We start from the raw sequence: 26,651 nt of genomic DNA on the forward strand, positions 1-26,651 counted from the left end.
TCAACACTCCTTTCTGCTCCATCTTCTTATTTATTTGGAAGTCTAAGATATCCAATACAGTGTACAATAGAAGTAGTGATAGTACCATTTTTAAATTGTTTCTGAAACATAAGCAAATATACAAGAATTTCATTATTCATATGAGTTTATTGAAGTTTTGAGGGATTGCCTATCATTAGTAGAAAATTTTCTTTTTGCAGTTTTCTAGAAATTTTAACATGAGTGTGCGTTGCAAAGCATTGATTGCTTTTTCTGCTTCGATCTTTCTGTAATCTTTAATAGAAGAGTCACATTAATTGATTTGATTTGCAGTATTAATCAACCTGGAATTCTTTCAACAAGTTCAATTAGTTCAAAGTGTATTTACTTTTTTGAGTATCACTAGGTATTTTCATATATGCTCATGAATAAAACTAACAGGAAATTTTCAATTCCTTTCAATTCTTCATCTTGCTTTAGCCAAGGTTAGGCTCATAAGAGCAGTTGGGAGAGTGTACCTTCTTTTTTCTGTCCTGTTACAGAGCAGGTAGCATTAGAGCACTGGTTCTCAACTGGGGACAATTTTGCTTATAAAAGGACATTTGGACAGCTATGGAACATGGTTGATTGTTCAAAACAGAGGAGGTGCCACTGGTGTGCAGTGAACAGAAGCCAGGGATACTGCTGAACTCCTACAAGCCAAAATGTTAATAGGGCTGACATGATTTCTCCTCTCATTATGAATAATCATTATACTAATTTTTTAATTGTAATTTTGTATTTTTTTCAGAGGAGGGGCTTCAAAAAATTATATAAGCTTCAGGCACCACATGTCTAGATCTGGAGGGAAGAAGAGGCACCATGTAGAGGAGAACAGCAAGTGTGTAGGTGTATATGAATGTACATGGGACCACAGGGGTGGCGGCTGGGAGATATAACTAGCAAGCCAAAGCCAATCTAGAGAAAAGAAAGGAGAGAAATTTTGTTTTGACATAATTTCCAAGTATCGTAGTTTCTAAGCCATTTGCCATAAACAATAAATATAATATCAAGAAACCATAAGAGAGTAAGTCTTGTATGTGGTCTAGCAATTCTAATTCTTGGTAATATATCCTAAAGAAATGCTTACACATGTATATAAAGATATGCTCAAAGATTTCCCTGAAGCACTTTTTATAAAAATGAAAAATTGGGTGCCATCTACGTGTCAAGTTGGTGGAATAATGGATAAAGTGTGATATATTTATACAAAAACTCCACAGCAGCTAAAAGGAAACTAAAGATTTGTATGTGCCAACATGAATACCCTCAAAATTATATTTTTGAGTGAAAAACAAAGCCATATAACTATTCTTACTGCATTTTTATGTTAAAGCATTTATATATGTATGTATATATTATTTGTGTAATACATTTTTGTAATGCATTATACTCAAAATTTTATTACACATTTTCTATAGATAAAATGCATGTGAAATATAAAAATGCCCTGAGAAGACATTATATCATACATTGAACAACTGTTTTTTAAAAAACTGTATATATATATTTTTAGTTGTAGGTGGTTACAATACCTTTATTTTATTTTTATGTGGTGCAGAGGATTGAACCCATTGCCTCATGTGTGCCCAGGTGAGCGCTCTACCGCTGAGCCACAATCCCAGCCCCTGAACAACTGTTTGAGAGTAGTTAATTCTGGGAGATAAAAGATACAGGAACAAAGGCTGAGTGTGGCAGCACACACCTGTAATCTCAGTGGCTATGGAGGATGAGACAGGAGGATTTAGTTCAAAGCCAGCCTCGGCAAATTAGTGAGGTCCTAAGCAACTCAGCAAGACCTTGTCTCTAGATAAAATATTAAAAAGGGCTGGGGATGTAGCTTAGTTTTTAAGCACCTCTGGGTTCAATCCCTAGTACCAAAAAAAAAAAAAAAAAAGATAGAGGGACAAGATGGGGGGATTAAAATGCATACCAATTTATCTATATTGTTCTAATTTCTAAGTAGAGAGTATAACCATATATGACTTATGCATACTTCTTTAAAAAGTAGATAACAGAAATAAAAGACTGGAAGAATGCTATATTATTAGCATTTTAAATTCTAATATGAGTAAGTTATTGGTTCTGCTTTGTACTTTTTGTCATTTTCAAATTCCTAAAATACTAATAAAAATATAAATTTGATTCTAATTCTAAAAAAAAAAAATCATGTATAGCTACAATGAAAGTTGTGGAAGTAGAACTTAAAACCATTAAGTTTATAGGAGAGTTCTGGAGCATCTCAACTCATTGGAGAGATACTGGGATGAAAAGTGTCACTCTAGGTAATTGATACCCAAGGACTCACTTATCTTATAAATTATGGAGCTGGTTTTGAAAGTTTAACGATAGTTCTGACAATTACCAACTTTCTTTCCTTGGGAAGTAACAGGGTATGAGGATAAACATTTCATCTTCCCTTCGGTCTTCTCAAGGCTCTGCTTATGCTTCTGACCTCGCCTGGGCAAGGAGGGCTAATAGTTCAATTTGCAAAGACTTGCAGAGAAGGAGATTACACACTTTGAGTTAGCCCTTCATTCATCATCATTCTGAAATTGAAGGTCAGTTCTTCTGCAACAATTTAATACCATTTTCTCATTTTACATCCTTGAAAAATATAAAGGACCATTTATTCATCCTCTCTCATTTGGGACACATCACAAAGGACACTTGAAACCTTATGTTAATTCCTAATAAATTTTTAAATCCTTCAACTGGCTTTTGTGTCCAAGATAGAAATTTTAGGAACAGGTCAGTCTGTTGAGACATTGATCCAGCATATAGAAATAAAATCTGAAAAAGTGCTTAGAATAGTAGCTACTGTGTGGTAGATGCTGTTTGTATTAGTTATTACTACCAATTCTACAGCTTTTAATTACAGCCAATTTCAACATTAATACTACTACAGTCAGAATAAACAGACATTACAATTGTTCTAAACTGTATGAGACAGCATGGTGAAACTTTCTTATAATCCCAACTACTTGGGAGACTGAAGCAGAGAATCACAAGTTAGATGCTAATCTGAGCAACTAACTGAGACCCTGTCTCAAAATTAGAAGGGTTGGTAATATAGCTCAGAGCTTGCCTCACATATACAAGGCCCTGGGTTGAATCCCCAGTGGAGATGGGGGTCAGGGTCATAAAAGAAACACACAAAATATTTTTGTATGATGTTTGAAACAAATTCTTTAAAATTAAAAACTTTAGAACATGCCTGTAGTCCCAGCAGCTCAGGCAACCATGAGCCCCAAAGTACCTCCAATACCACAGTACTACTTCTTAGTGGAATACCACTAAGTGGTATTCCACTAAGAAGTACCTCCAAAGTACCTCTAATACCACTTCTTAGTGGAAGAGCCAATGTTGTGTTGTCCCGTGGTTCTCTCCAGGTGGCAGTTGGTCATCAGGGAATGGTGGAGTCGATCCAGGGATAGGCAGCAAGGCAGCCAGTTTCGATGATGTCCTTGGAGAGGAGCTCTCTGATGTGGCAGGGCAAGCGGTTTACATACAGTTCCAAGATGGTACTCATTGTTTCTACGTTCCAGCATTGTTCTGTCTCTAAGTGATGGTCCTATCAATTGCATCCAGACATGACTAAGCATGCCTGTGGCTGCTGTTCCTTGCAGTAAGCAACTTAGTGAGTCCCAGCATGTCTATGGCAGATGCTCCTTATAGGTATCCACACCTCTCATAGGAGCCTGCTGCATGTGATGTTAGTACCCCTGTGATGAAGGCACTGCTCCTTTTCAAAACTCTTCACCTCTGCTTAGATCATTCCCATTGGTCTCTAAAGTTGATTAGAAAATGTATGTGCAGGGCTGGAGGGCAGAGGTGGTGGGAGGGGAACCAAGGGCTTAGGTTTTAGCCTCTGTCCTTTTCCTTCCCTTTCAGGTCCTGAGGGCTCCCTTTTCTACTTTATGAATTTGCCAAAAGCAAGAGTAATATTCCCTCTCTCTCGCCATTTAAACCAAAGGAGATTAATCATGTGAACCTGTGAAGTTCTTGTTGGAGGAGGAATGGTAAACCAATGGTCTCAGCAGAGTTGTAGTCCATCTTCTTGTCCCCAGCCTCTTGCTATTGTGGTACCATAAGAGCTTGCAGTGAAGCCAAGAGAAAAACCATGTAAGAGGGTGGGTTTGGTCAGAGTTCCTCTAAAATTCCTATGTAGAAATTTAACTCCTAATGTGATATAGTACGAGGAGATGGTGTCACAGGAGAGTGGGGAGCTGAAGCGCCAAATTTTGGTTCTGTGTCCCAACAAAAGAAATTTTAAAGTCAGACATGAAAACTCAAGCAAGAGAATTGTATTGAGTGAAAATGAAGCAAAGAATGCACTCAAGACTCTCTGAACAAAGAATGACAAAGGAAACAATGTTGCTTCCAAACTTATTCCTGTTTGATGTTTGCCAGATGTTGGTTCCATCTTCTGCAGTCATTGCCAATCAGATGTTTAATGCCTCTTTCACACTGGGTGGGAGAGGTTTTCACTCTAGTTGGTCCTCTCTGGAACTGTCATGGTGTTTAACCTATTCAGGGGGTCTCATCTACAAGTCAATTCTACATCCCAGCCCTCCCCGTTACTTTCCTGGTGGGTGCTATGATGCTGAGGATTGAAGGGCTGCTTCTTCTCAGGCCCAATTTGCTTTTAAAATAAAGTTCAGCCTCTGAGGGTGCTGGGTCAATAATCTGGCAGACTTTATCTGCCTGTACTATTCATGAAATTTCTTTTCTGAAATACATTGAGAAACTTATGGCCATAAATCCTAACTTTACAATGACCCCAATAAGCACTATCAGGATTTAGCCCCATTGATTTTGCCGCCTTGACATATTTCTTAATTGGCTTCCTTTGTTTCCATGTTTATTCTCAGGGTTAGTGCACTTGTTGTTGTTCTATGAGTTATTAGATTGTTCATTAAAGACATTTCAATGAAACCCCAGGACCCTGCTATGTTTTTGGTTCACAATTCACTGCTCATTTCTAACTATTACCTAACAGAGGACTCTAGGTAAGTGATTCCAACGCTTCAGGTAAAGCCCTCATTAAAGGAAAAAGTTCCCTTATAAAGGGCTGAAAAGAACAGCCTCCTTTCCTTCCACCATGTGAGGATACAGTGAGGAGGGATTGTCTATGAAGAAGCAGGCTCTCATCAGATACCAAATCTAGTAGTGCTTCATCTTGGATTTCTCAGCCTCTAGAATTGTGTGAAATAAATTTCTGTTGTTTATAAGCTGCCCCAGTCTATGAAATTTTCTTATAGCAGCACAGACTAAAACAATGATATTCTAATGGTGAAGTAAAATATATTTATAATTCTTGCCCCTAACATGTTTGCCAGCTTTTTGTTTGTGTCAGTTTTTAATGTTTCTACAGAATTGGAAAATTGTCAGTCAGAATGACCCCAGGTCACTTTTTCTTTGGTCAGCAGAAAGTTAAATATAATTTCTTTGCCATATCTATTAGTTAGCAAGGAGAGGGTGATGAGGTTAGTGGATAACCTACTTTATACCCCGACAAGTGTAGGATTAGCTGTTGTGGCTTACTCATTTATTAGCATCAGATTCTGGGTAATTGCTATTCTGTTTCCAAAGAACTTCTCTATCTGCCTTTACAATATCACCCCTTTCAAGGAAGTTCTTAGTGGAGGAAATAAAGAATTCAAAAGTGGCCAAGTATGGTGTTACACTCCTATAATCCCAGCTACTCACAAGGATGAGGCGGAGGATTTCAAGTTTGAGGCCAGCCTGGGTAACTTAGTGAGACCCTTTCTCAAAATAAAAAAGATTTGGGGGATGTCTTTTGTTGGTTATAGTTCTCCTGAGTTCACTCCCTAGTGCCACCAAAAAAATTTAAAAAATCCAGATGTGGGAAGATAAACATGTATATTTTCAAGGGTGCATGAAACCTTTAAAGTATGTTAGGAAGCACTGAGAGACTAATAAATAGTCTGCCAGATTGTCTCTCTCCTGCTTAAAGCCATTCAATGTCTCCCCATTGCCAGCATAGCCTTGAATCATGTTAATTTCCAGTCATATCAAGTCCAACAAAAGACAAGTATCCAAACAAACAGTGGTATATCTATTTTAAAAAATGACTATATCATTACTTAAAACTGTGTTATAAAAAATGTTTGACATAGAAAATTATCAATATATTAAGTGGGGGTTAATAACAGTATAAATAATACAATTTATGCATTATCATGTCAAAACACACCAAAATCTTAATGAGTAGTTTGAAGAAAGGAATTTTGAGTTTTTTCCCTTTTTGTGCTTTCTCAAAATTTCAGCATTTAATAGATGTTACTTTTGTAATTCTAAGTAAAATCAATATTTTTTTTTAAAGGAGGTGTTAAGCATGACTGACTAGTTGTTTAGAACTCATAGTATGTCTGCATTTGTGGAATCATCACATGTTGAGAGGTTTATTCTCAACTTTTAAGTTTAGAAACAAAATTTGACTACTGCACTGAAAAACTGATATAAAGTGTTAAGATTGGATCCCTGCTCTCAACTCCAATTACTGTTTGTAAGGTCCTTGCTTAGCATCTGGATGGCCATCTTAAGTGACAGCCTCCATCTTAAGAAAAAGTTGCCCGTACTTCTGAGAAAAGCTCACCATTCCCTCAAACCAAACCAACCCTTCACCACCTGCATTCTTTCCTGCCCAAGGGCGTATCACCACTCCTTCATACCAACCCCACTCTTAACCACTTGCATTAGGACCTGCTCTGCTCGAATCCCTGAGTCTGCCCCATTAAGTCAAGGAACCCTAGCATGTATAGCCTCTCTCCATCTATGGAGAAATGGCCTTTATTTGTCAGCTGTGTGTGTCTCTGCCTGTGTCCGTCTTTCATTTCTCATTTGCCTGGCTCCAGGTTCCTCATTTTCCTTTCACTGTTGTCTATAGTCTTATTTGTCTGTAGAATAGATTCCCTCAAATCTAATTACTTCTTCAAATAATTTAACTTTCCTAAGGTTTTCAAAGCAAAGCATGAAATTCTCAAAGAATGCATATACTAGCTGTGTAGGGAAGAACAGCATTGTGTATTTTCATCTCTGCTTTTGAACATTTTAAAAATCATTCTTTATTTTAATTTGCATTTGAATTTTTTTTCTAGTAACCATGATAAGTTCACATACTTTTTACTTAGTCTATTTTATTTGGCTGTAACTTTTCCAGAAAGCAAATTCCATTTGAGTGAGAGAAAGAAGCAGGGATCTGAGAAAACTTTAGAAGTTAGGAACAAGGTTCTGCTGCAGGAGCTTTCTAAATGGTCTCTTCATTTCCACTTCTGCCCCCTATCCAATTAGCTCTCCCCACGGGAACCAAAATGATCACTTAGAAACTTTTATCAGATCATGTCTTTCTCCTGATGAAACTACCGGATTTTGTGGCTCCCCAATGCTTTTTTTTTTTTTTTTTTTTTGGAACTGGGGGTCGAACCCAGGGCTTTGCGAATGCAAGGCAGATGCTTTGTCACTGAGCTACATCCCAGCCCTCCCCATTACTTTCCTGGTGGGTGTTATGATGCTGAGGATTGAAGGGCTGCTTCTCCCCAGGCCCAAGTTGCTTTTAAAATAAAGTTCAACCTCTGTAATGATGGATAAGGCTGTTACACAACCCCTTTCACTCCTGAGTAGCCACGTGGGCCTCCCCTTTGTTTCACAAATATCCCATGTTGTTTCCTCTTAAGAGCTCTTTTCTCAGAGCATCACACACTTGTTTCTTCAGAGTTTAGCTCAAACACCACCTTCTATGACACGGTTTCCACTCCTCCCCACCCCATTAATCCTGTTTTATTTTCCTAGAGCAACTGTCACAGCCTGAAATCTTCATCATTTGTTGGTTCACACGTCCAGGCTAGAACGTCAGCTCTGACGGATGCACCCTTTTTCTCCAATGGCCCCATCCTCTTGCTGATCAGAGGCCGCCCGTTATTAGTGGAAACAAGGCGATCTCTGCAGGTTATCTGTGCCCTCTTTTGTGGTGAGGGGACTAACTAGTTGAATGCTGCGAGCACCTGAAGTACAGCCAGCCAGCCACAAAGCCACATTTTTAAAGAAGCCAGCACTTCCTAGCTAAGGCATTTCTAGAAGCTCCGCGGGAGGAGGTCTGAGCAGGGAATCAAGGAGCCAGAGGCGAAGAAGTGGCGAAGGTATTGGGTGCAGCGCAGTCTTCCTAAGCTCCGGAGCATTGAAGGCCTTAATGGTGCCGTACAGGAGAGGCGGATATTGAAAGGGTTTCTTTTTCGTTCTTTTGAGACAAGGAACTGATTTGAGAAAAAAGAGAAGAAACCCGAAAAGAGAAACCAGACACCGACATGCCCCGCAGCTCTGGGGCGGACTCTAGGGAAAACCCCTAAGAAACGACTCCAGTTGCCTCAGGTGCCACCCGCCGCAGACGGGTGGACGGATTGGAAAGCGCTCAAGTAGATTTCAAAGCACTAAATGTACTTGACATCTTTCCCTGAAGTTTAATTAAAAATAAAACAATAACAACAACAACAACAAAAAACTCAAAAAAATAAAAAAAGCCTACATTTATGGAGAAGACGGTCGGGGGTCAAGTCCCGAGATTCCCGCCCCTCCGGCCTCTCAGGCCAGGCCTCTGGTTGGGCGGAGCGTGTCCGCTGACGCCGCCGGGGCGGAACTGCGCAGGCGTCGCGCGGGCTCGCGGGAGGCGTCGCGCGGCGGCCAGTTCGCGCGGGAGCGGGGCGCCTAGGCCCCTGGGCTGCAGGTCGCTGGGAACGGAAGCCGCCGCGGGACGCCGAGGAAGCCAGGATGGCGACCCCAAACAGGAAAACAGCGAATCCGAGCCCCCTGGCTTCCAAGAGGGCTTTCCCGAGAGATCCTTCCTCGGATGTCCCGAGTAAGAGAAAGAATTTGGCCCCGCCACCGTCGTCGCTGCTGCAGTCGTCCGGGCCTTTTGTGGAGGGCTCTATAGTCCGCATCGCGATGGAGAACTTCCTGTGAGTGGCCCTGAGGCCGCGCCGCGGCAGGGCAGGCCAGGTGGCCCGCAAGCAGGGGGGTGGGGGGGGCGCCAGGCGGGGGCGGGGATGGGCGTGTGGGTGTGTACCTGGCCTGAGTGCCCGGAATTCGTGCCAGGCTCCTCAGGAGGGATACTCTCCTAGGCCGTGGAGACTGACGTGTGTTGCTGTTGGGATGTGTCTTGTGTGTTGTGTTATTCATTCCGCCAACGTTTTTTCGAAGGCGTCGTATGGCAGTCAGTAGATATTAAGTGACTAATATCAGGTCTCTGCCTGCTGGGAGTCGCGATCTAAAGAGGACTTAGTCTGCAATTCTCAAAAGTATTGCCCTGGGAATTCAGAGGCAACAATTATATCAGAGTGACAGTGATGTGTGGCAGATTTTTTGAAGTATAGGCATTAGCACGGTGGACAGAGTAGATAAGATGGTAATGGTTGTGCTGGATGGGGGTTTAGAGTGTACCAAAAAAATAAAACCTTACCCAGTTGCTGTACTTTCCAATAGACCCTTGAGCCCTCCAAATCCAGCTGTCTTTCTTGGATCCTCATGTCTTCTTTTAGACAACTAGTTATCATTTTAGAACCTAAGTATGTTGTAACAAAAAATATCATGTATCTAGCGCGTTACAGTTCATTTTTAAGGCCTTTTTGTTGTTGTTGTTGTTTTCTTTTTCTTTTTTTTTTTTTAAACAAGCTTACCCATAATGGCATAGAGTCACAGATTGTTGTAACAATACCACCATTTTTTTTTCCCCAAGCACTTATTTGCCAGGTACAGAACTAGGTGTTCTATTGATTCATTGCTATTTATTTCTCCCTAACTATATCTTACAATCTTATCTGAGTTAAATGCGGAGAGGTTAATTTTGCCCAGGTTTACATACCTAATAAGGAGCTGAATTGCTGTTTGAATCCAGATCAGGAAACATAAATGTAGTCAAATAGGTAGAATCCATAATAACATGTATCAGGATGCTATGGGGTCACAAAGGATATAGTGGTTAATTTCATCCACAACTGTGAGAAAGAGCTTTGTAAAGAAAATATGAAAATCTTTAAATGAAGGAAAGAGCATTACCGGTAGAAGGAACTGCCTGAAAGAAAGTTTGGAATATTTTAGGAAGTGTCAAGTATTTCCGTATGACAAGGATGTGAGTGAATATGTATGTGGATAAAGATAGGCAATCAATGAGTCTCTGTATTTTTACCATGCTAAGAAATTTCTCTTGTAGGCAGTCCGGATGTGTTTTAAGCAGGGTATGGTGTAGTTTTTGTTAATCTGGTAGCAATATGAAGCATGATTTATTTAGAAAGGATACAAGATTGGAGGCAACAAGACTTTTTCAATCTAAAGGCAAGAGATAAGAGTTTGAACATAGTAGTAACTGAGCCAAAAGGAAGAGATTGGCAGGATCTGGCTACAGATTGTGAGGAAAAGGAAGGTGGAGAGAGGAGTGCAGTCTTTCCCAAAGTCCCTACCTTGTCTTACTAGTGTGGTGCAATTCAGAAAAGGGAGCAGTGTTAGAACAAATAATACATACCTCTTAGGTCCTATGACTTAAAGTTTCCTGTGGGATGTCTAAGAGAACTCACAAAATTATGAACAGGTCAAAGATTTGGGAATCATGCCTCGAGATAATTGGTTGAGATTACAAAGATTTTTGAGATTGACCAAAACAAAATATAAATTAGAGGAATAGAAGACTTTACATCTACTGGTGAAAGAAGATCTTAGGCTGAAAAGGAACTATTCAGGGAGTTAAAGTGAGAACTATGGGAGATTGTTACTCAGAGGAGCTAAGGCAAAAGAATGTTTCATCTGCCACATTGAAGTCACACAACAGGATTGAAAAGAGCCCATTGCACTTAACAATTAGGAAGTCCTTGACCATTTGATGAAGCATTGGAAAAGAAAGAAGAAGAATGAATGAAGAATGAGGAAGTAAAAGGTTGGATTCAAAGTGGAAGAAAACTGCTTGTAAGGTACAGAGCTAGGTGAGATTTTGTTTAATTTAATGATGAGAAGGCTTTGAATTTTAGGAGTGAAGTAGGAAGAGGTAGGCTGAGAGAATTAGTAAAGGTGTAGAAGGGATAGACTTAGAGAACTCAAGTGACCTGGAAAGAGTAGAGAGAGGTTCCTATGAGTGAACCAAGACCAATGGAAGTGGGAATAGAAGGAGAGATATCTAGGTTGAAGAAATAGAGTACAAAGTCTTAGAGGAGGAAGCATAAGCTTGTCAAACAACTGAAGAATTATATTATAGGTAGAATTTAGAAGTCCTAGTAGAGACTGGAAAAAAGTGGAAAGATGAAGCAAGGACTAAATTACAAAGAGTCCTTTGTTCCTTTAATTTTTTTTAACAAGTGACATATTTGCATGTTTTCCAACAAGACCTAATGATTGAATGATTGGGGGGTGGGGACAAGTGTGGGTAGAAGCAAGAAATGAAAGAATGAAAGGTGATGTAACACAAATGCCTAGGTTTTTGTTAAAGAAATGAGATAAATGATGAAACTGTTTACTAAGTGACCACAAGAGTGGTTTGGGATGGGAAAGATAATGTGTTAAGTCTAAGGTGATTTTTATGGGACATCCAAATTGAGTTACTGAGGAGGAAATTTCATATTTAAGCCATCTGGGCTGACATTCCAAAAGTAAATGCTACCTGAGACCATGAAGAATACTTATATGAGATGCTAACAAAGTCTGTTGAATGAGGAGAGAGTGGGCCTTTGACAATAGGAGGATATCAGAGAAAAGAAGATTCCCAAGAGAGTCAAGAATTTTTTTTTTTTTCCTTGAAGTACTAGGGATTGAACCCTGGGAATACACATGCTAGGCAAGTGCTCCACCACTGAGCTACATTCCTAACCTTTTGTTAACGATTTTCATTTTCTTTTTTATATTTATTTATTTATTTATTTATTTATTTATTTATTTTTGGTATCAAGGATTGAACCCAGGGGCACTGAACCACATCCCCAGACCTTTTTTTTGTATTTTATTTAGAGACAGGGTCTCATTGAGTTGCTAAGTGCCTTGCTAAGTTGCTGGGTCTGGCTTTGAACTCGCAATCCTCCTACTTCAGCCTCTTGAGTTGCTGTGATTAAAGATTTTATTTTGAGTCAGGGTCTGACTGTTGCCAGAGTTGGCTGATGATCTTGCCTCAGTCTCTCTAGTTCCTTCCTTCCTTCCTTCTCTCCCTCCTTCCCTCCCTCCCTGGGGGCACTCAACTACTGAGCCACATCCCCATTAGAGACAGGGTCTCACTGAGTTGCTCAGTGCCTCACTTTTGCTGAGGCTGGCTTTAAACTTGGGATCCTCTTTCCTCAGCCTCCCGAGCTGCTGGGATTATAGGCATGTGCCACTGCCTGGCCCTTTCTATTTTTTATTTTGACCTAGGATCTTAATAAGTTGTGGAGATTGGTATTGAACCTAGCAATCCCTTCCTCCTCAGTTTCCCAAGTCACTGGGATCGATAGGCATATGCCACCATGCCCAGTGATAATAGGCCTATTTTTGAAAAGACATAAGTAATCTTAGGTTTGCAGAGAAGTTCTTATTTTGATATGCATTATCACCTTTTCATTTCTTCTACTGATAGGTTTTTTTTTTCCCCTCTATTAAAAATCCTATAAGACTGGGGTATCTATCGCTTAGTGGTAGGGTATTTAGCTAGCATATGGGAGGCCATGGTTTGATCCCTAACATTCCCCTTAAACAAACAAACAAAAAGCCATATAAATTGTATCAAATTTGTAAGAATACCTTTTTTTTTTTTTTTTTCAGTGAATTTGAGGAAGGTTGTGGGGACAAATGCATGGAGTACTGCATACGTGACATATTAAGGGCATCTGAGTGGCAGGCCACTTCCCTTGTGCTAGGCATGTGAGCTGTAGTCTGCTTACCTGATAATGAGGCCATGTGTTGCAGTCCCTGTGCTTGCTCCACAGCCCACTCCTCTATTGGTTGCTGCAAGGACTGATAGGAGAAATTGCATTGGTGGCTGCCTGTAATCTGCTTAGCTCCTACCTGATTATATTTATATAGTAACTGTGCAATAAAATCAGACCTGCTTCCTGCTTGGTCTCCAGAGGTCTTGATTATCGACTCCGAAGCCACACTCTGCTCTACCCTGTTCTCACTGAATGAGAGAGAACCCACACAGAAGGTCTTAGATAATGATAATATAAAGCAAGAAAAAAGAGCTTTTGAGCCAGGCATGGTGGTATGTGTACCCTTGTAATCCCAGCTTCTTGGGAGGCTGAGGCAGGAGGATTAGAAGTTTAAGACCAGCCTGGGCAACTTACTAAGACCCTGTCTCAAAATAAAATTTAAATGGCTGAGAATGTAGCTCAGTGTAGAGCACTTGTCTAACATGTGAAGTTCTGGGTTCAGTCCCCAGTCGTGTCCTGCCTCCCCGGAAGTGCTTTTTTTTCTTTTGGTACTGGGGATTTAACCCAGCAACACTTTACCACTGACCTATCTTCCCAGCTCTTTTTTTCTTTTGAGGCGGGGTCTCACTAAGTTGCTTAGGGCTTCAATAAGTTGCTGAGGACTGGCCTGGAATTTGTGATCTTCCTGCCTTAGCCTCCTGAGTTTGTGGGATTACAGGCATATGCCACCATGTTTGCACCCAAAGTGCTTTTTTTAAAGAAAATATTTTTTTCTCCTCTTACCCTGCTTCAAATTTTTACCCTTTTATAATACAGAACATATGATATCTGTGAAGTAACTCCTGGACCTCACTTGAATATGATTATTGGAGCCAATGGAACAGGGAAGTCAAGCATCGTGTGTGCCATTTGCCTTGGATTAGCTGGCAAACCTGCTTTCATGGGACGGGCAGATAAGGTAAGTAACTTGATTACATTTTTTTTTTTCCACTTTTTTATTATTGCATTATAGTTGTATTCCCATATGGTGGGATTTGTTGTTACATTTTTTTTTTACATACATGTAAATAACATTTTAGGAAAATTCAAAGCCATTAGTTATTTTTAGAAACAAATCAATTTCTACTTCTCAGTTTCTTGAATATAGCAAATTTGTAGTGTTTGAATATAATGAATGAATTTGGCAGGTGGAGAAGGTAGGAGATTATCATTTATAGAAGTGTATTATACCATATATTTAGAGAATTCTCCAAGTACCTACTAATTGAAGTCCTAGATATGTAATATGTTATTTTTTTAAGTGGATTGCCAGACCAAGGGCAGAAAGAAAACAGTGTGAATCTGAAGACATAAGCAAGTTCTGGAATAGTTTCTCCAAGGGGCATTTGCCGATACCTTGTACATTAAAGCCTTGTTTTGAATTGTTTTGTACAGGTTTAGGGCATCTTAAAGGTAGAGAAGGACTAGAAGATAAAACCCAGTAGTGCTATGTGTTAAATTTAACAACAATACTATAGAATTGAACAGGGGATTTACTTACTCCTCATTGTTAGATCTAGAGTTGGGGAGAAAAAGGAGGTCTTCCTAAAACTTCATAATCACATGTTTGGGGCCAGAGTTTGTATTAACTTATATGACCTAAAGATCATAAATTTTGATAGTTTAAAGTGGTGTGAATTAGTAATATCTATAGGCACCTGGCAGGAACCAATCTAAATCTTTTTAAGAAAAATAACATTTGGAGTTACTGTTGTAGTTCTGTGGTAGAGCAATTGCCTAGCATGTGTGAGGCACTGGGTTCAAATCTCAGCACCACATATAAATAAATAAAATAAAGGTCTGTTGTTGACAACAACAACAAAAGAAAGAACATTTAATCCAGTTCTTAAAGAATTTTAACAAAGTTTCAAGAAATCCATTGATACCTAAAAATTACAAAACCTAGGAGAATATGAGTAAAATAAGTTAAAAAAAAACAACCAGACTGTACAACCAGACTTACAAAGATATATAATATAAACTAAGTGTATTTAATTTGAGGAAATAAAATAAGTTTACAAATACAACAAATAAGTGACAAAAAGATCAGTTCAATTTGAAAAATAATCATATAGAGCTTAAAGAAGTGAAAAGTTTGTTAATGAAGGAGAGGAACTTGGTAGAAAGATAAAGCAGCAAAGAAGACATATTTGAGAAGTGAATTTGTGTACTCAGGTATTTGAAAAAGTTTCTGAAAATGTAATAGAGAGATAAAAAGAATATATAACCAAGGTTAAGTGGGTAAAGAAAGATAGTCAGGTTTATATCTAATTACAGTTCCAAGGGGAGTTAGTAAACTAAGGAAGAGGTAATATTCAAAGAATGACTAGGAAATTTCCAGAAATGTTGGAAACCTTGAGTCTTCACATTCAAGAAGCCTAACAAATCCAGCACAGAAAAAGTGAAAGAAATCCATAAATGCATATATTATAATGAATTTCAGAATACAGAATTTAAGTAGTACTTTTCCTAGAATGGGAGCAGGAAAAAAATGAACAAAATCTGAGCTCCTTACTAAAGAAAGAAAAATTGAGCTTCCCTAATCCAGAAATCCAAAATCCAAAATATGTAATGCCAAAATGAAGAATTTCTCACCGTTACCTTTGCTGAATGCATGAAATTATGAAATATATTGTCTTAGCCAGGCATGGTAGCCAGGCTACCTGTCTTAGCCAGGCCTATAATCCCAGCTCCTGGGGATGGAGAGGGATGACAGAAGAGGACCTCAGGTTCAAGGCCTGCCTCTGCAACTTAGTGAGACCCCATCTCAAAATAAAAGATAAAAAGTGCTGGGGATGTAGCTTAGTAGAGTACCCCTGGACTCAATCCCCAGTACTTCAAAAAATATGTACACATACCAGTTTAAAATTACTTTAGACTATGTGTATTAAGTGTATGTAAAACAATGAATTTTGTGTTTAGACTTGGGTCCCATCCTCACAATATCTTCGTTATTTATATGCCAGTACTCTTAAAAATAAAAAGAATAAAAATCTGAAACACTTTTGGTCCCAGATATTTTGGGTAAGGAATACTGAACCTGTAGATAAAATGCATAATATATTATGGCCAAAGTGAATTTCATTTGGGAAAAATGAATATATGTTTTAAAATAGAACTGCATGATCATCTCAGTACAGATGGAAAAAAGTATTCAGTTAAATTTCACAGTAACTTGTGATTAAAACTAATAAGGAATAAAGGGAACTTGCTTAATTTCATAAAAGATTATGAAAATATGTAGCAAGCTCAAGAACAAGTGGAGGTTATCTACTTTGACTACTATTAACATTGTATTGACAGTTATGGGCAGAATAGTAACGTAAACAAAAGATAGAGAATTGAAAAAAAAAATCCTATCATTCTAAGATTATATGTATGAATGTTTGCCTAAAAATCCAAAAAGATCTCTAGGCAAGACTGAATTAATGTGGAAATTTATCAGGATTGCTAAATATAAGATTAGACCAAAATCAGTTTTGTTTCTGTACAATAACAATGAACAAAAAATGCAATTAAGATACATACCATTTATTAAATACTAGCAATAAGTTGCACAGAAATAAGTTGATTGAGGTCATGTAAGACCTATGTGCAGAGACTAGGGGTGTAGCTCAGCAGTAAAATTCTTGTGTAGCATGCACTAGACCCTGGGTTTGATCCCAAGCACTACCAAAACAGAAATTATAAAATTTTATTTAAAATCATTGAAGTTTTGAGTAAATGGAGAGATATTTTGTATGTTATTTTTATAAAAATGTCTTTCTTCACATTGATCTGTATATTTTAATATTATTCCAATAAAAATCCCAGGATTCTATATAGCAAATTAAAGGTAAGCTTGAATTTCATATAGAGTGATACAAAAGTGATACAAAAGAGGATCACTAATGTAATCTTAAAGAAACAGGAGAAAATAGGAAAACTTGCCCTACCAGATAGAAAGATTTAATATGAAGTTAGAATAATTAAGACAAGTGGGATTGGTATTATAATGTATAACAAAATGTTGATATCCAGACTGTATAATAAGGAAATAATAACTTGGAATATAAATAGGCAGGAAAAAACCAGGCCTGGTGGTACACACCTGTAATTCCAGTGGCTCAGCAGGAGGATTGTAAGTTCAAGGCCTGTCTAAGCAATGAAAGGAGACCCTCAGCAATTTAACGACACCCCATTTCAAAGTAAAAAAAGAAATGGCCTGGGGATGTATAAAGCACCCTTGGGTTCAATCCCCAGAAATCTTTTGAGAATTTAGTTGTAAAATTTATTTTTAAAGCTTGAAATGTACATGATATTAAAAGTTTTATAGCTAGGCTTAATATAGGGTTATGAGATTGAAGAAAATACCCCTTAAGATTATAAATAAGCCCATTCAAAATGTTTTCAATGTTATATTGAAGGCATTTATGAAGTGGAAAATATATTTTCATTATTAATAATTAGCTTTGTAACCTTGAACAATGGTCTGACCAGTTTTTCTTTAAAGGAGTTGAAGTAGTTAATCCCCAAAGATCAATAGTTAATTGTACAAGGACCAATTTTTATGAATATTGATGTATAGTTTCTTAGTTACCAGATCATGAGTTAGATTTTTGCCTGTCTCATGGTCTGTTAGATTATATTCCAAGCAGTGTACATTTGGCATGAATTTGTCTATGATAATTTTTATAAATATTCTGTATTTATTTTTGTCATAAAGAAACTACATTTCATCCTTGGGTTGGTGAGTGGATACAGTGGTGGATACAGTATTTCCTAGACACACATTGCAGCCCTTGGGATATTCATAGATTTAGTAATTAGGGAATGCTTAAGTTCTTAGCAAAAATATTTTGATAAATTCTAGTATAAAATTTTACACAAGCAATGCTATAATAAAAACTGCTTCTTAATTTTTTCCTTCTCATTTGTACTAAGTATTTTAATTGTTGCAAGCTAATGTAACAATTAGCTACTACAAAGATACCATTGTTTTCCCTGTCTATGAGGAATTTTAAAAAGTTAAATAACCTGGTCAAGATCATAAAACTTGTATGTAGTAGAGTTGGGATTTGAATCTAGACATGAATGTTAAAGTCAGTACTCTTAATACAAAAATCAATCTGTAACTAAGCAATAAGTACTAAAAGTAATAGAAAATACACCTTGCAAATAATAATCTTTTAATAGTGGTAATAACAGTGATGAGGATTATAACCATAACATTAACATTTACTAAGCCCTTACCATATTCTGCTATGCTAATAAGCACTTACACTTAATTCTTAAGAGCCACTCCTTTTACATATGATGGAATTGAGACCCAGAAGGATGAAAAGGCCCAGAGAATACATACAGCTTAATGATTAAGATCCAATCTGAGGTTTTTAGGCCCAGGGTCTTTTTTCATGCTTATGCTCATAGTCGCATGGAAACTAGCTCCACTGTCTCTTTTACTATGTAATTATATTGCTCCTTTTTAAATGATGGCTCAGTGACAATTACCGTAATTAATAACAGCTAATATTAGAGTGACTTAACATTTAATCTGTGCAACTCTGCAGAAGTCTTCAGTATCAGGTTTAGTATAGGGCTTTGTGGTTGTATTATAGCACCTATTTTATCACCAGCCTTTTAAAATCTTCTGAGAGTGTTTAGTACAGTGGCCAAGGACACAGGCCCTAGAGCTAGGTTACCCAGATTCAGAACCATTTTCTGACACTTACTGGCTTTGTCACAAGCTATGTAAGAATCTAACTACCTGGCACATAGAAGTTCCATAAATTTTAGCTGTTCTTATTTGTGGGAGGGAATAGAGAGGAACCTAGATTTGAGAAGAATGCCTTTAGAAAGTGGTGGGAATAGACATTCAAGTAATTGTTGAAGTAAATCTTGATTTGACAAATATGATTTTCCAAGTTTCTGTTACCATGGGACTGTCATCATACAACTAATTTTTTTCTTTTTTACACATTAGGTTGGGTTTTTTGTGAAGAGAGGATGTTCAAAAGGCATGGTTGAAATTGAATTGTAAGTGTTACAAGCAGTAAGACCACCTTTTTTCTGTATAATTTCTTAATTTCTATTTGTGCTTTCCTAATGACTTTGGAAAGAAGAACTGATAGAACATTATGGCATAAATATTGAAAGTAATATTTGAAGAGTACTTGATGTAAACTAAATATTTTAAATGCAGCTTTTAAAACTTTAATCATAAGAATTTTATTTTGGAAAAATTCTCAAGGACATTTCTGTATACCACTGCTAAATTTTCATTAAGAAGTTCATGGGCTGGGGTTGTAGCTAAGTGGTAGAGCACTTGCCTAGCATGTGTGAGGCTCTGGATTTGATCCTCAGCACCACATAAAAATAAATTAATTAATTAAATAAAGATATTATGTCCATCTACAAGTAAAAATATTTTTTTTAAAAAAAGGAGTTGCTGCTATGCCTACCTGTAATCACAGAGACTTGGGCAGCTGAGGCGGGAAGATTGTGAATTCAAAGCCAGCCCTAGCAGCTGCAAGATGCTAATAAGCAACTTAGTGAGACCCTGTCTATGGCTCAGTGGTTTAGGGCCCTGAGTTTAATCCCCAGTACCAAAAACAAACAAAAAAGAAGTTGCTATATTTCATCTGTTAGCTTTTGCCAATTTTAAAATAGGTAGTTTTTAAAAATGAAAAGTATGTAACATTAAGAATGAAAGTCTTCTTGCTCTAATTCTACTGTTGAAATACAATATAATTCTTCTATAGTTTGATGAATTTCATATGTAATGAATATTCAACATTTCTGTTATCATTTTTCATCCCCTATCAAGATATTGATAATTTATCACGATATTCTTTTTCTTCGAGCCTGCATATTCTCAATTGTTATCTCCTTCTCGGGAGCTATTTCTGATAGATCAGAATTGTTATTTGTGATTAAATCAAGGGGACAATCCTTGTACATACATTTTGTCTTTTTGATTCATTATTTAGATGATTTTTAAGGATATTTTGGAGTATTTTTGGAAAGTTTTGTAACTTTTGAGCTGAATAACTTTTAAAGGTACTTCTGAAGGCCTTATCATTTTACAGAATATAAGTAAATAATATTTGCCTAAAATTGTTGGAAAATTTTTATTTACTACAGATGAGAAATAGACATAGGAAGTAAAAAAAAGTAAAAAATTATACTCACCTTACTAAAAAAAAAAGGCTATTTTATACAAAACCAAGACCTGAATAGAAAAGCAGATTATTGTTCTAGAAACATAAGATTAATGTTATCATTAATATATTAGTTCTTCTCCAAATTATTGAGTATGTTTGATAGAATTCCAGCAAGAGTCTCAACAGGTAAGTTTACAAGTTGCAAGTTAATTCTGAATTTCATCTTGAGAAATAAGTGTGCCAGCAAACCCAAGAATTTGAAAAAGCAGAATTGTGAATAAGACTTTTATGTACTGGATATTAAAGGATACTGTAATACTGTTGATGTAGAACTGTATGGTACTGATAAAAGTTTAGAGGAACAAATGGAGAAACCAAGAAAAGATGTAAATGTGAATGAGAATTTAACTTATTGTAACTGTTGCTGTTTTAGTGTAAGGTATTATAAGAGATAGGAAAAAATACATTGTTTTTGATCCTCTCACATTTAATACAACATAACACTCACCTGACAGCACATGTCTTACACCAGATGTATGGGTGTTTTTCTCTATACTCTGCAATTCAGTTCAGGTCTGATACTAACTAGAGTTGGTGCAGAGTCCAAAGGTTAAGGGCTCAGTTCCTCAAGACTGCACCATCAGAGGCCATTTGCAGATTTCATTTTGTGACCTGCATTTCTGACAACAAGCTATAAATTGGGATTCTCATGTTTCCTTCCTTGGGTTCAGTTATTTGCTAAGTCAGCTCAAAGAATTTAGGTTAACCAATTTATTATAAAAGATTCTACAGAGGATACAAATGAATGAACAACCAAATAAAGAGAGATAGGACAAGGTCTGGAAGAGACATGAAAGCTTTTGTCCTCATAGAATTGAAGTGTACCACCCTTTTTGCACACCCTGATGTTTCTAAACTTCATAACTTGGGGATTCTTTTTTGTTGTTATTGTTGGAGGATTCATCACTTAGGCATGACTGATTATTAACTCAATCTCAGCCCTCCCTCCCCTTCCCAGAGGGTATGTGTGGGGTGGTACTGAGAGTACTAGTCTTTTAATCATGGTTTGGTCTTTTTGGTGACCAGCCCCTATTCAAGAAGCCACAAGAGTTACCTCCTTAGATTAAAAGGCACTCCTATTACCCAGGAAATTCCAAGGGATTAGGAGTTCTGTGCCCAGAATGGAGGCAGAGGCCAAATATGTATTTTTAAATATATTACTGTATCACAGGTATAAATCATTCAAATTGAATTGGGAAAGTTGGCTATTAATTTTTTAACTGAATTAAGAACTTTGTCTAATATCAGACATGTAGATAAAATCTAGGTATATTAAATGTCAAGTGAAAAATTATCTAATTTAGAAAATAATAGAAATACAGAATATTTTTTGAACATTAGGAATGGGGAAGTCCTTTTTAACCAGAACAAGAATCCCAGTAGTCAATAAAAGTCAAATAGGAAATTTAGGCTGTTTAAAAGCCAGTTAAAAATAGTGATACCTTAGTTAAGCAATAAATGGGTGAAAATATTTTTAGCACAAAAATAGTACAGGTTTTAAAATTACTGAAATATCAATGCCTCACACAAATGAGTAAAAATTTATAAGCAACCTAATGTAAAAATGAGCAAAGAAATTGCACACAAAATTAAAATAAATGGCCCATAAGTATAAAATAGCTTAGGAAATTTAAAAAATAAACCCCAGTAATATAAAAGTATAAGGAAATGGATGCTGTCATGCCCTGTTAATGGAAGTATAATTTGTATACTCTTTTTGGCCATATCTTCAGCATTTAGAATACATAGTATTCTAGTATTCTAAATGTATAGTATTCTAAAAGCAGGTAGTCTTTTACCTGGTGGTTCTGTTGAGCAAATATCTGTTCTAGAGAGTGTTTTCTCATTTGCACAAAATGAGATTTATCCAGTCTTAACAAATTATAAACAACCCAAGTCAGCTGATGATGGCTAAACTTGTACTAAATAAAATTATAGAATTTATAAAGTTTGGAGGAGTTGATGCTGAGGGTTCAGGAAAAGCCCATTGAGACTGTTTCTGAGCTGAGAAAAGAGTGAGAAAAAAGAGCCAACCATAAGAACATCTGTTGGAGGCAGAAAGAAGTTTCTGCAAAGCATCTAAAGTGAGATTGAGTTTGTTGTTTTTGAGGAACAGAAGAATGGAGTGTGCTGGAGTATAAATGAGGTATTTGTTATAGGATTTTGGAGAATACCCTTTACTTGGTGTAGAACTCCCTTCTGTTCCTGATTTGGTATGATTTTAATTATGAATAGCTAGTGAATTTTATCAATATCTGTTGAATTGATCATATTTTTTTGTTGATAAGTTAATTTTCTTCTTTTTACTCAGTTTAGCATGCTTAAAATAACGATTGTAACATTTTGATGCATTGCTAGATTTGGTTTTCTAATTTTTAGGATTTTTGCATCTTTATTTAGCTTGTGAAAGATATTTGTATGAATATTTGGTTCAACTTACAGTAAAATCATTTGGGGCTTTTGGGTTTCCCCCCCCCCCTATTGATTTTAATTTGTTTCTACTTACTGATTGATTTATTTAATAGTAATGAGATTATTTAGTTTTTCTGTTTTTTCTTGAATCATTGTACTTTTTTATAGTTTTTGATGATTTTTCTTTTTTATTAGTTAAATTTTTTTTACCTGGATAATATACTGTGAGTTTATTGTGTGTCTCTTTTCTTTTACATAACATACATAATTTTTTAGTCTTCTGTAGTTGTGTTGACCTCCTTCGTTTATGTGTGTCTTCCATATTTGAAATATCAATTTATTGATTTTACTAATCCTCTCCTGTGAACTATTTTTTTTGCATTGTTTCTGTCTTATATCATGATTTTTTTATTCATTAATTTGTATTCTTACCTTTAAACTTTCCTTTAGTTTTTTTAAATTTTTAGTTTTTTAAAATTTACTGTCAGTTTTTTTAATTTATTTTTTTCAATTTCTTGAAATGTATATGTACTGTACTAATATTCAGTTTTTTGTTTTCCCTAATATAAACAGATAATATTAAAATTTTTTCTCTTAGTATTACTTTAACTCCATCTCCCAAATTTAGGTATATGGTATTTTCTTATTTTTCAATTCTAAACATTTTTCCATGAGTTTGTAGTTAGTTGTTTCTAATTCTAATGTAGTGATTTTCTTTTTTTAGTATTGATTTTCACATTATTGATGTGTGGTAAAATGTGAATAGTTTTTATGTTGCTGTGCTTTGAAATTTGATAATTTTGTAGTGTTATTCATTGGTTGAAAGAGAATTCTCTTACACCTGAAGTTTTATTTGTTCATAATTCAAATTTGTTAAATTCTATCTTGATTTTAAAACTCAAGACATTATTGTTATTTTACATTAATTGTACTATCAGTGTTTATTTAAAATCCCAGATCTTTGTTTGCCTTGCTTTTAATTCCTTGTTGTATTTCTGATCTTCCCTCTGACATCACCTTCTTCCCGTTACACATCCTTTAAAATTCACATTAATTAGAGTTTTCTAGTGGAGTGCCCAGTTTTTATTTAAAAAATTATGCTATTTTGCTTTAAATCTTAAAAGATGTATTTGCTAGATATAAAATTCTACATTGACAGACTTTATTCTAAGCATGTACCAAGTACAATGCCATTGTTTTCCAATGTGGATTTAATCTGAAGTCACTTTGTTAGTGATCACTCTTTTTCTTGAGATGCTTTAAAATACTATGAGTTTATTGTGTGTCTCTTTTCTTATACATATTTTTGTTGTTTTATAGTTTCACATCATATTTAGGTGTAGGTTTGTTTTTTATGTGTTCTTTGGTATTTGAAGATTTTTTGAGGGGATACTGAATATTGAACCAAGCAAGGGACACTTTACCACTAAACTATATTCCTAGACCTATTTATTTATTTATTTATTTATTTTTAAACTTAAGAATGTTTTATTACCTGACTGTAAGTGGTTTATTATATTTTTTCCGTTTGAGGCCAAACCTGTATGTCCCATGGATACTGGGATGCATATGACAAGATGGTTTCTTAGTACATACAAGGGTCTGAGGGAACCTGCTTTTCTTTGTTAACCTCACACAGTGAACTAATGTTAAAAATGATACCTCAAAAGAAGTTGTTCCTGCCTTTGGGGTATATCTTTAAGAGTTAAAGTTCTCCTTATCCTATGAGTCCCTGAAAATTCATTTTAAATCAACAAAGAACTATTTACCAGGAAGGGCAATGCAAAAATAAACTTTTCCGCACAGTGGTATCTTCCACAAAGAATTGGCCAGAGCTTTTCCTTGTTTTGGTAGCAACTTGAATATATGCGACAGACAGTTAAGCAACAGCTCAATTAAGACAAAAGGAAATAGAGATTAACAAACACATGCCTTTAAGTAAGTGAATCTAAAAAAAAAAAAATGACTTTGCTTTGAGGAACCTGACTCTTATTTTGGTTGTTTCACGATTGACTGAATTGTTTTCTACCTTACATGTCGCCTTATTTGTCTTTTTTTTTTATTATTAGTTGTTCAAAACATTACATAGCTCTTGACATATCATATTTCATACATTTGATTCAAGTGTGTTATGAACTCCCCATTTTTCCCCCATATACAGATTGCAGAATCACATCCGTTACACATCCACGTTTTTACATACTAGTGTCTGTTGTATTCTGCTGCCTTTCCTATCCTCTACTATCCCCCCTCCCATTCCCCCTCCCCTCCCATCTTCTCTCTCTACCCCATCTACTGTACTTCATTTCTCTCCCTTGTTTTTTTTCCCCCTTTCCCTTCAGCTCCTCTTATATGTAATTTTGTATAACGATGAGGGTCTCCTTCCATTTCCATGCAATTTCCCTTCTCTCTCCCTTTCCCTCCCACCTCTCGTCCCTGTTTAATGTTAATCTTCTTCTCATGCTCTTCCTCCCTGCTCTGTTCTTAGTTGCTCTCCTTATATCAAAGATGACATTTTGCATTTGTTTTTTAGGGATTGGCTAGCTTCACTCAGCATAATCTGCTCTAATGCCATCCATTTCCCTGCAAATGCCATGATTTTGTCATTTTTTAGTGCTGAGTAGTACTCCATTGTGTATAAATGCCACATTTTTTTTATCCATTCATCTATTGAAGGGCATCTAGGTTGGTTCCACAGTCTAGCTATTGTGAATTGTGCTACTATGAACATCGATGTAGCAGTATCCCTATAGTACGCTCTTTTAAGGTCTTTAGGGAATAGTCCAAGAAGGGCGATAGCTGGGTCAAATGGTGGTTCCATTCCCAGCTTTCCAAGGAATCTCCATACTGCTTTCCAAATTGGCTGCACCAATTTGCAGTCCCACCAGCAATGTACAAGTGAACCCTTTTCCCCACATCCTCGCCAGCACTTGTTGTTGTTTGACTTCCTAATGCCAATCTTAACTGGAGTGAGATGGTATCTTAGGGTGGTTTTGATTTGCATTTCTCTGACTGCTAGAGATGGTGAGCATTTTTTCATATACTTGTTGATTGATTGTATGTCCTCCTCTGAGAAGTGTCTGTTCAGGTCCTTGGCCCATTTGTTGATTGGGTTGTTATCTTATTGTTTAATTTTTTGAGTTCTTTGTATACTCTGGATATTAGGGCTCTATCTGAAGTGTGAGGAGTAAAAATTTGTTCCCAGGATGTAGGCTCCCTATTTACCTCTCTAATTGTTTCTCTTGCTGAGAAAAAACTTTTTAGTGTAAGTAAGTCCCATTTGTTGATTCTTGTTATTAACTCTTGTGCTATGGGTGTGCTATTAAGGAATTTGGAGCCCGACCCCACAATATGTAGATGGGAGCCAACTTTTTCTTCTATCAGACGCAGAGTCTCTGATTTGATATCAAGCTCCTTGATCCATTTTGAGTTAACTTTTGTGCATGGCGAGAGAAAGGGATTCAGTTTCATTTTGTTGCATATGGATTTCCAGTTTTCCCAGCACCATTTGTTGAAGATGCTATCCTTCCTGCATTGCATGCTTTTAGCCCCTTTATCAAATATAGGATAGAAGAAATGCTGTTGGGATTTTGATTGGCATTGCATTAAACCTATAGAGAACTTTTGGTAATATCGCCATTTTGATGATGTTAGTTCTGTCTATCCATGAACAGAGTATATTTTTCCATCTTCTATTTCTCTGTTTAGGGTTCTGTAGTTTTCATTGTATAAATCTTTCACCTCTTTTGTTAGGTTGATTCCCAAGTATTTTAATTTTTTTTGTGGATATCGTGAATGGGGTGGTTGTCCTCATTTCCATTTCAGAAGATTTGTCGGTGATATACAGGAAAGCCTTTGATTTATGCGTGTTGATTTTATATCCTGCCACTTTGCTGATTTCATTTATTATCTGTAGTAGTTTCTTTGTAGACCCTTTTGGGTCTTCTAGTTATAGAATCATGTCATCCGCAAATAGTGATAATTTAAGTTCTTCTTTTCCTATTTTTATGCCTTTAATTTCTTTCGTCTGTCTAATTGCTCTGGCCAGTGTTTCGAGAACTATATTGAATAGAAGTGGTGATAGAGGGCA

The 26,651-nt window shown here is 36.5% G+C and overlaps 1 protein-coding gene across 1 annotated transcript in view; it reads left to right on the plus strand.

Annotated features, from left to right (window-relative positions):
- The first annotated feature begins 8,706 nt into the window (after positions 1–8,706).
- The window catches only part of Smc5 (structural maintenance of chromosomes 5), an 84,939-nt gene continuing 66,994 nt past the window's right edge, over positions 8,707–26,651 (plus strand). Inside the window, exons 1-3 of the mRNA XM_076846048.2 lie at positions 8,707–8,993; positions 13,725–13,866; positions 18,910–18,962. Of these exons, the coding sequence (XP_076702163.1) occupies positions 8,806–8,993; positions 13,725–13,866; positions 18,910–18,962 (383 nt within the window). The 5' untranslated portion in view covers positions 8,707–8,805. The remainder of the gene's footprint in view (positions 8,994–13,724; positions 13,867–18,909; positions 18,963–26,651) is intronic.

The sequence above is a fragment of the Callospermophilus lateralis genome, chromosome 2 (genome assembly GCF_048772815.1).
Source record: "Callospermophilus lateralis isolate mCalLat2 chromosome 2, mCalLat2.hap1, whole genome shotgun sequence".
NCBI lineage: Eukaryota > Metazoa > Chordata > Mammalia > Rodentia > Sciuridae > Callospermophilus > Callospermophilus lateralis.